Source organism: Scyliorhinus torazame, chromosome 25 (genome assembly GCF_047496885.1).
Source record: "Scyliorhinus torazame isolate Kashiwa2021f chromosome 25, sScyTor2.1, whole genome shotgun sequence".
NCBI lineage: Eukaryota > Metazoa > Chordata > Chondrichthyes > Carcharhiniformes > Scyliorhinidae > Scyliorhinus > Scyliorhinus torazame.
In genome coordinates this window covers 15,825,347-15,835,713 of record NC_092731.1, presented here as the reverse complement: position 1 = coordinate 15,835,713, position 10,367 = coordinate 15,825,347, and the positions used below count along the sequence as shown (strand labels likewise).

At 57.0% G+C, this 10,367-nt stretch overlaps 1 protein-coding gene across 2 annotated transcripts in view; it reads left to right on the top strand.

Annotated features, from left to right (window-relative positions):
* The window catches only part of LOC140402355 (MAP/microtubule affinity-regulating kinase 4-like), a 58,806-nt gene extending 57,358 nt beyond the window's left edge, over window positions 1-1,448 (top strand). The window contains exon 12 of one of the 2 annotated variants that reach the window (XM_072490077.1): window positions 1,069-1,448. In XM_072490077.1, the coding sequence (XP_072346178.1) occupies window positions 1,069-1,402 (334 nt within the window). In that variant the 3' untranslated portion in view covers window positions 1,403-1,448. The remainder of the gene's footprint in view (window positions 1-1,068) is intronic. The other variant, XM_072490078.1, reaches the window with a different exon arrangement.
* The last annotated feature ends 8,919 nt before the right edge of the window (window positions 1,449-10,367 follow it).

Here is a 10,367-nt window from a genome sequence, read left to right as displayed (position 1 = left end):
ACAAGGTAATTGACATACACCGTACATTGACACCACTCGCTGTTGTCCCTCAAGATGGTTAAAAGTCGTAGTGCTGACAAAGAACATCAGCTATGTATTTCAAACAAAGCTAGTTTATTTGCACTATTTTAAATGATTTGCACATCTTACTAAGTAATAGCTAAGAGAATAACAACATTAAACATGTACTACAGAATCATGGAATATTTCTCAAATACAACGAGCACCCTATCTCAACCCTTCACCTTCTCCCAGAATCCTCGGAGTCACAGTATATTTATATGACCACTCTGTGGTGCCATCTGGTGTTGAGATAGATGAACATCATCTTGTTAACCGTTTACACTCCCTACATTATACATATAATTACACTCGCTGCCTGCCTTTTCTTTGCCGCCACGGGGAGTCAGTAAGTTGTTTACGGCTGCACCCCCTTAGTTTTTTTGAAAACCTTTTATGGCAGTGTTGATTGGACTTCAGCCCCACACTCCTGAGCTACCGGGGACCCAGTGCGGAGAGGGGTGGGGAAAGGAGGAGGACCCCCTCGAGGACCTTCTCCAGGGCCTAGTGAAACTTTAAATCAACAATTCCAGGCAGCGGGCGACCGAGGGGGGGGGTCGTCCGACCCGACTCTCTGCCCCTCTACCCCCGGCAAGATTGGCGGGCCGGGTGTCCCCTGGAGAGGGGGGGGGGCGTCCACTGGCGCCATCGAGGCCTTCTGTGCCCAGTGGGGCATCGCAAGGGCTGGGGTCCTCCATCGGTCGACCCTTTGAATCACATTTTGGTTGAATGTTTGAAGGTGCATTTGCTCTTTGTTTCTGATTAATCCCCCTTTTAATTTGTGCCTCAGTTTGTTTCATTGGTTGTATCGAAATAGTTTTGACCCGCCCCCCCCCCGTGGTCCTGGACTGGGTGCCCACCTGAGAGCGTCGGAGAGGGGGATGGGATAACCAGTCGGACCTCTCCTGGTGTTCCGTCGGAGCTGCCTGCGATCCGGCTGCGGGATTATCGCGAGTTGCGGGCCCAGAACTGACCAGCTTTTTTTTTTTTTTTTGTCTCCGGTTTTAGTTGCGATGTATCTTGGAATCAAAAAGAAAGCAAGCCCAGGTCGCTCCGACTTACCTGGAATATAAAAATCACCAGCTCCCGGGAGCCGGGCGAGATGATCGAGCTCATCTGCAAAGCCCTGGCACTGAACAGTTGTCACTATCGGCAGCAGGAGGCTTTCCTATTGGCTTGCTCGCACGGCCGGGGCACCACGGAACACTTTGTACAGTGGGAGATCGAGGTGTGCCGGCTACCCAGCCTCTCAGTCAACGGAGTGCGTTTCAAAAGGACATTGGGAACATTCTTATCCTTCCGGAACATAGTGACCAAAATCACCAGTGAATTGAAGCTTTAAAGTCAGCGACAGGGGGGGCGGCGGGGGGGGTGATGTTCACTCTTCGTTTTATTGTTTCCCCCCCCCCCCCCCCCATCAACCCCACCCCTCTCCCCCACTCCCTCCAGACGGAAACACTTTGCATTCCCCGCGATCCAGGACACGTGGAGGCTGGGGTTGAATGTCCCCTTCCGCCGCGCCCGGTCACGGAGGCCCCGACGCATTGCATCAGACCTCCTGGGGTTGTGGGGGTGGGTGGGGAGGGGGCGGGGGAAGAAGGAAAGATCGGAGATGTTGGGACAGGTCTTGTAGCGGGCTCCCCTCTCGTCGAGGTGCGGTTGCTGCGGTAACCCCCCCCCCCACCCCCCACCCCCGCGGGCCCAAGGGCAAGGGTCACGCCGAAGAAGACAACTTGACCCAGGCCACCCCTCCGCTCCCGATGATAGAACCGCTTTGGGGGTCAGCTGGGGAGAGGTTGGTCTTTGGAGCGGAGAGGTTGAGAAATGTTTTTTTGGCTGTCGCGATGGAGGCTCCCCATTCGCCGCTCCGATCAGCATCAAATGAATGGCCGAGAGGCTGAGACGAGCGGTGTCTGTCGGGCTGCACTCGCTCGAATCTCTAACCGTGACAGAGGAATGATCTGAAATCATTGCGTTCCGATCCCGTCAACTGTTCTGCGATGTCTGTGCTTCTGTGAAATGTTTTTGTCTCTCTGACTCTCTCTCTCTCTCTCAATCTCACTCTTTCTCTCTCATTTCCCTGGCCACTCATTCAACTCTCGTTCCATCCCTTTCCTCTCTGTCTCTTTTAATCTCTTTTTCATCGCCATCCATTCACTCTCATTGTATCTCCCTTTCTCTCTCTCTCATTGCCCCTACCTCTCCCCAGCTATCTTTTTGCCCCCTCACTGATCTATTTCATTGTCTTTTTCTACCACTCTTTCGTCATCTGTCTCTCTCTCTTTCACTCGTCGCCCGTCTCTCTCCATCTCTCTCGTCACTGTCTCTCTCCCTCTCTCTCGTCGCCTCTCTCTCCCTCCCGTCGTTCTCGTCCCCCTCTCTCGTCGCCAGTCCCCCCTCTCTCGTCGCCAGTCCCCCCTCTCTCGTCGCCAGTCCCCCTCTCTCGTCGCCAGTCCCCCTCTCTCGTCGCCAGTCCCCCTCTCTCGTCGCCAGTCCCCCCTCTCTCGTCGCCAGTCCCCCTCTCTCGTCGCCAGTCCCCCTCTCTCGTCGCCAGTCCCCCTCTCTCGTCGCCCGTCTCTCCCCCCCGTCGCCCGTCTCTCCCCCCCGTCGCCCGTCTCTCCCCCCCGTCGCCCGTCTCCTCCCCCCCGTCGCCCGTCTCTCCCCCCCGTCGCCCGTCTCTCCCCCCCGTCGCCTGTCTCTCCCCCCCCGTCGCCTGTCTCTCCCCCCCGTCGCCTGTCTCTCTCCCCCTCCCACTCACTCCCTTGTTGCCTTTCTCTATCTCTCTCTCTGCCTGTCTCCCCCCTCGTCGCCTGTCTCCCCCCCTCGTCGCCTGTCTCCCCCCCTCGTCGCCTGTCTCCCCCCCTCGTCGCCTGTCCTCCCCCCCTCGTCGCCTCTCCCCCCCCTCGTCACCTGTCTCCCCCCCTCGTCGCCTGTCTCCCCCCCTCGTCGCCTGTCTCTCCCCCCTCGTCGCCTGTCTCCCCCCCCCCTCGTCGCCTGTCTCCCCCCCCCTCGTCGCCTGTCTCCCCCCCCTCGTCGCCTGTCTCCCCCCCTCGTCGCCTGCTCCCCCTCGTCGCCTGTCTCCCCCCCTTCGTCGCCTGTCTCCCCCCCTCGTCGCCTGTCTCCCCCCCTCGTCGCCTGTCTCCCCCCCTCGTCGCCTGTCTCCCCCCTTCGTCGCCTGTCTCCCCCCCTCGTCGCCTGTCTCCCCCCCTCGTCGCCTGTCTCCCCCCCTCGTCGCCTGTCTCCCCCCCTCGTCGCCTGTCTCCCCCCCTCGTCGCCTGTCTCCCCCCCTCGTCGCCTGTCTCCCCCCTCGTCGCCTGTCTCCCCCCTCGTCGCCTGTCTCCCCCCCTCGTCGCCTGTCTCCCCCCCTCGTCGCCTGTCTCCCCCCCTCGTCGCCTGTCTCCCCCCCTCGTCGCCTGTCTCCCCCCCTCGTCGCCTGTCTCCCCCCTCGTCGCCTGTCTCCCCCCCTCGTCGCCTGTCTCCCCCCTCGTCGCCTGTCTCCCCCCCTCGTCGCCTGTCTCCCCCCCTCGTCGCCTGTCTCCCCCCCTCGTCGCCTGTCTCCCCCCCTCGTCGCCTGTCTCCCCCCTCGTCGCCTGTCTCTCCCCCCCTCGTCGCCTGTCTCTCCCCCCTCGTCGCCTGTCCTCTCCCCCTCGTCGCCTGTCTCTCCCCCCTCGTCGCCTGTCTCTCCCCCCCTCGTCGCCTGTCTCTCTCCCCCTCCCTCTCATTCCCTTGTCGCCTTTCTCTATCTCTCTCTCTGCCCCGTCTCTGTCTTTATTTCCTTCCCTTTCTCTATAAAGGGAGTGTGGGGACCTCAGTTGGATTCTTGCTGGGTACAATGTTTACTTTGAAACAGCTGAAGGATGTTCCGGAAGGTGAGAGCAGGTAGCCGGCCATCGTCCTGTCGCAACGTCGGTGCCCCCGAGCGGTGTGGAGTTTGAGATTGACGGTGCCGTCCAGCTGAGAGTGAGGAACAATTGGTGTATCCCATTCCTCGCCTGTGAGAGTATGAAGATTGACCTTGCTGCCTTGCCCCCCCAGTTATAACAGGAATGGGAGCATCGTAAATACTGCAGAACCCGACTGAGACGGGAACTTCCCTCCGATCTTACTCTGCTGCCTGAATGTTCATGATGCTACACCCTCACATTTTAACTTTATTTGATTGATTAATCCTCTCAACTCGGTGACTAAGAGTCACACTGGCCTCCTCCTCTCTCAGGTTAACATTCAGGCAAAACCAAGTGATTACTTAGCTTCCACCGTTCTACAATGATGGGCCAGATTGGACCAGAAGCCCCTCCTCCTCTGAGCTCGGCCCTGCGGTTGAGGCCTGAACGTTGGGATCTTCCCGCTCGCCATCTCTCGCATTCGCCTTCAGGGAATTGTTAAAAATGGTTGAAAGCTCCTGTGGATCATTGTTAACATTGACATTGGGACCACTCATGTTACCGCAGCCTTGCTGTTTTTTGGGGGCCTTCTGCATCTGTTGTTGGCGCCGATGAGGGCAAATGGGGCTCCTGAGATCCAAAATGGCAGCCAGCGAGCTCACTGGCCGTTTGTCACTACTTTTGCCCAAAAGCCAAGTTTATTCAATCCACTGGTGTTGGCCATTCCTTGGTGCACCTGCAGGCCAGTCTGAGAGGTGCCGTGCTCTCACACTGGGGCAATCCGCACCCATTAATCATCTCGGGTAAGGTGGACCCTCTGCGGACCCCAGCAGGTAAAACTGAGTCAGCGTTCCTGCACCCCTCAACCGCCCACCTCCGCAACCAATCCTCACCCTCTCTACTCAGCGTTGGCAAAGTGGGTACTTGTGGTTTTTGATTGAGAGCTGGGCCTGTGATGCCCCTACAGTCAAAGAGCTTTGTGCCACTCATTCCAGACTGGCACTTGAATGGGCTTCGTGTGAGGTACCAGAGGGGTGGGTATCATGGCGGAGCCCCGGCTTGCCCTGAGGACGGGAGGAAAATAGGGGAAGATGTCACACCAGAGAGAACGGTGTAGAGGGAGCTTTACTCTGTATCTAACCCCGTGCTGTACCTGTCCTGGGAGTGTTTGATGGGGACAGTGTAGAGGGAGCTTTACTCTGTATCTAACCCCGTGCTGTACCTGTCCTGGGAGTGTTTGATGGGGACAGTGTAGAGGGAGCTTTACTCTGTATCTAACCCCGTGGTGTACCTGTCCTGGGAGTGTTTGATGGGGACAGTGTAGAGGGAGCTTTACTCAGTATCTAACCCCGTGCTGTACCTGTCCTGGGAGTGTTTGATGGGGACAATGTAGAGGGAGCTTTACTCTGTATCTAACCCCGTGCTGTACCTGTCCTGGGAGTGTTTGATGGGGACAGTGTAGAGGGAGCTTTACTCTGTATCTAACCCCGTGCTGTACCTGTCCTGGGAGTGTTTGATGGGGACAGTGTAGAGGGAGCTTTACTCTGTATCTAACCCCGTGCTGTACCTGTCCTGGGAGTGTTTGATGGGGACAGTGTAGAGGGAGCTTTACTCTGTATCTAACCCCGTGCTGTACCTGTCTTGGGAGTGTTTGATGGGGACAGTGTAGCGGGAGATTTACTCTGTATCTAACCCCGCGCTGTACCTGTCCTGGGAGTGTTTGATGGGGACAGTGTAGAGGGAGCTTTACTCTGTATCTAACCCCGTGCTGTCCCCTGTCCTGGGAGTGTTTGATGGGGACAATGTAGAGGGAGCTTTACTCTGTATCTAACCCCATGCTGTACCTGTCCTGGGAGTGTTTGATGGGGACAGTGTAGAGGGAGCTTTACTCTGTATCTAACCCCATGCTGTACCTGTCCTGGGAGTGTTTGATGGGGACAGTGTAGAGGGAGCTTTACTCTGTATCTAACCCCGTGTTGTACTGTTTGATGATGTCCGTGTCAGATCCGGAAGAGTGTCTTCGTTGACGTTGAGTACAAAAACAAGCTTGGAAATTCTCCAAATTGGCTCCTAGGGATCTGAAAAAAACAAGTAAGTGTCTTTTGGGACATTGTGTAATCATTGTGTAAACTCTGCGTAAAGTGCAAGGGGCTCTGCTCAGGCAGATAGCTGAGGGCCTCGGGCACAGTATTGCCCATTCACCTCCTCCTCGACACTGGGTGACCACCTGCTCAGTATTCAACACGCGTGGCCTTGATGGTGACCTCAGGGCGAAGTATGTCCTGGTTCAGCTGCAGTGTTTCCACACCTGGCGGAGAGATGGCCGAGCTCCGTGTCGATCGGGGAGCTTGGCTGGTTACGAGGCCGGGTGAAGGTGCGCCTGGTTCACCGTGATCTCTCCATGGGGGTGCCAGCCCTGAGGAGCGGAGTGTCGATCAACAACTGGAAACCGATTCTGGATCTCAGTGATAATGCCCCCCCCCCCCCAACACACACACACCCCTCCGCCAGTTTAACCTTCCCTGTCCTGTTGGACCGTGTCCAGTTAGTCCGCATCGCGTTTTGCACCAATCTCCGAAACACGCCCACTCTCCCAATCTTTCCAACCTGCCCAGGATGACTTCAGCGACTCTGTTCCAGGTCGGGTGCCATGTCAGACTTGCCAGGGCTAAGAGCAAGGTACTAACTGGCGCGGGGTCACTCTCCATGGGACAGTGCGGTGTGGGGGAGGGGTGGGGGGGTTGCGCCCGGACGGAAGAAACGGGATGTTTGCGTTTGGAGAATGGAGATATCGCCGTGGTTACCTCTGGAACTGGGACCTCTGGTTGAGCGAACTGGGACCTCTGGTTGAGCTTGGGTGAGTGACGGTTCCTTTCTTAAGGGCCTGACTGACCAGGAAGGTTTCTACCCACCCCTCCCCCACCGTCCCTCAATACCACAGTGAGTGCCAACCGACTATTGAACCATGACAGGCATCACGGCCAATCTCAGCCGACTCTCGCACATGGTGGTCAGCGGGCGGTCGTCAGGCACTCTGGTTTTATTTTCCCTCCCCCTCTCTCTCTCTCTCTCTTTCCCCGCTGAAGCTCCCACTTGGATCAATTGGCGCCAGCCAACTCGCTGGAGAGGGGAGGTCGAAGGGTATCTCCTCCTCCCCCCCCCCCCCCCCCCCCAACCTCCACCACCCCTGCCCGGCGTGGCTCAACCGAAGCGAAAAGCTGACCGACCGGCCACCGCAGTGCCCGGTCGCGACGCGACATTGGGAAGATGAGGTGAGGCATTTCTGACTTGGGTTGCCAACTCTGAGCGAGCACGAACCCTGGAGGTCGCCTCCGCCAAGCCCCTGCCCTCACCCAGCCGAATAGCCGTGCCCCCCCCCCCCCCACCCCTCCGATATCCTTGCAGTTAATGAACAAAGAGAGGGAGCAAAGACATTCTTAAACTTCCCCCTTCCTCAAGCCCCACCCCAACCCAAACGGTCTCCTGCCAACACAATCTTTCCGACCGCTGGAGGCTCCAGGGTAAATCTGTAGGGTTGGCAACCCAATGTCGGACGTGCATTTTTGGTTTATTCTCAATCCTCGCATTCCATTGGCTTAAATGCGTCACGGCGGGAACTGTGTACTGCCCCCACGATACTGCCCCCCCCCCCCTCACCGGCCCACCCAATGAGACGAGGATATAACATTTCCATCCCTTCTCCAATCCCGATCGTGGGTCACCCTCTTGGCCGTCGGTGTGAGTACGACTCTGAGTAGACTATCGAACTGTATAATAATTCCTGTATAAAAAAAAAAATGGAAAAACAGAACCCTGCTTGTAACTGTATTATTCTGTAGAAAACACTGGCCGACTTCCCAGAGTTTTTAAAAGAGGTGTTAAGTTATTAGATCTCCAAGTGTCTTGATATGGAATTGAGTTGTATGTATATATATATAAAACCCAAATCCTTGAAGTTAACTCAGTATGTGGCCTGTGTGTGTCGTGTTAAATTCTGATTGGGGGGTGGGGGTGGGGGTAAAGGGGGGGAGCGGTCTGTGGGGCGGGGGGGGAGCGGTCTGTGGGGGGGGGGGGGGAGCGGTCTGTGGGGGGGGGGGGGGAGGGGTCTGGATGGGGGAGGGAGCGGTCTGGGGGGGAGGGAGGGAGCGGTCTGGGGGGGGAGGGAGGGAGCGGTCTGTGGGGGGGAGCGGTCTGGGGGGGGGGGGGGAGGGAGCGGTCTGGACGGGGGGGGGGTGACGAGGAGGTTTCCTCTCATGGGGGAATCTAGAACTGAGGGGTGGGGTCACCATAAGGGGGTCGGCCATTTAAAATGGAGGTCATACGACCACAAGAGACGTTAGGAGCCGAAGGAGGCCATTCGATCCATCGAGTCTGCACCCACCCTCTGAAAGAACACCATCGACAACGGACTCCGGTACCACCGAGAACGAACTCAATGAGCCCCCCTCGATTTTAGGTCACTGACCCCCTCGACTGCTGCCCTCTTCATCTTTCAGTCCCCACCACCTCCAGAGCTGCCCTCCAAAGAATACCTACAGTGCAGAAGAGGTCATTTGGCCCATCGTCTCTGCTGATACCCTCCGAGAGAGCACCCTACCTAGGCCCAATCCCCCCTAGACTCCCTGGTGCTCAGTGGAGGCATTTGTGTTCACCTCCCTCGTGGAGGTCACGGGGCCGGGTCCTCGCGGAGGTCACGGGCCCGGGTCCTCGCGGAGGTCACGGGCCCGGGTCCTCGCGGAGGTCACGGGCCCGGGTCCTCGCGGAGGTCACGGGCCCGGGTCCTCCCGGAGGTCACGGGCCCGGGTCCTCGCGGAGGTCACGGGGCCGGGTCCTCCCGGAGGTCCCGGGCCCGGGTCCTCCCGGAGGTCACGGGCCCGGGTCCTCCCGGAGGTCACGGGCCCGGGTCCTCCCGGAGGTCACGGCACCAGGTTTTTAGAGAACAGTAGTAATTCGTGCCGGTGTGATGTCATGACTGATGGGCGGGAAGATCATTGAGGGCAGAAGAGGCGGGGTTAAGCCTATTAAGTAGTTTATAATGCATCCAAATCCATGCAAATCGAGACTGCCCTTCCTGGGCGTGGACCTGATTGTGTCGTTTTGCGAGGGGGGGGTTGGAAAGTCACGTTCCGAAATCTCGCTGCCGCAAATCCCATTTTAGGTCCCTCATGAGATTTAGCGGCTAATACAGGCTTGCGCCCGTTAGCTAATGCACCAGCCCAGGTTAGCTAATGCACCAGCTACATTGCTAGGGTTTGAACCCATGTCCCCAGGGTGTTAGCCTGGGCCTCTGGAATACTAGCCCAGTGACAGTACCATTATGCCACCAGTGGTTAGCACTGCAGCTTCACAGAGCCAGGGACCCGGGTTCGATTCGGGCCTCGGGTCACTGTCTGTGCGGAGCTTGCACTTTCTCCCCCCGTGTGCGCGTGGGCTTCCTCCGGGCGCTCCGGTTTCCGCCCACAGTCCAAAGATGTGCAGGTTAGGGGGATTGGCTGGGCTAAAATTGCCCTTAGTATCCAGAGATGTGCAGGTTAGATTACATGGTTACGGGGTGGATGGGGGGATGGACATGGATAGAGCGCTCTATCAAAGGGTCGGTGCAGACTTGATGGGCCGAATGGACTCCTGTAGGGATTAGGTGATTTCTATGATCTCCCCGTTTGACCGAGCTCAAGAAACCCATCTCCTTATCCCAGTGCGGCACCATCCATTTCAATCTTCCCTCTAGTTTGGCGTAATCCTCCTGGCTGCCATTGCTTATGTCTTATTGGTGTTCATACTCAAATGATATCTACAGTAAGGAAATGGCCATTGGCTGCTAACGTCAATTAGAAAGGGGTTGTTTACGGTGCGTTGCATGTACCAGCTGGGGTGGGCAGGCTTGGCATGGTACCCTCTCATTACTATAATGTGAGACCAATCACATTGAAATCAAACAAGGTGTCAATTTCCATCACCTCCTGATTAGCAGCTGAAACGGGGTGCTATGAACACTTAACGCGTCGAAGGAAAAACTGGGAAAATGCATGAGGAAGGAAGGGTAGTTTGATGGCGTTGGCTGAAGATTAGGAGTAGGGAGAGGCCATTCGACCCCTCCAGCCTGCTCCCCCATTCAATAAGATCATGGCCGATCTGATGGTTGGCAGCCCCCAACCCCATGTTCCTGCCTGCCCCCCTGATGGAGGCTGGCTAGATCTCGCGTCCCTACGTTCGATTTGACCCCAAATTCTGAGCCTAGAAATTGTTGACCGCACCCAGTGCAACTCCTCGTTCCACTTCTAGAACAACGTGTAATAATGGAATTTACGAGGAACCTTTAGTGAGAACTGGTGTGAGATCGGGAAAGAATTAGTGATTATTTGTGAAGTTTCTATGCCCACTTTTGCAACAGCCCAACTTATGAATACAAGACAAGAGACCAAC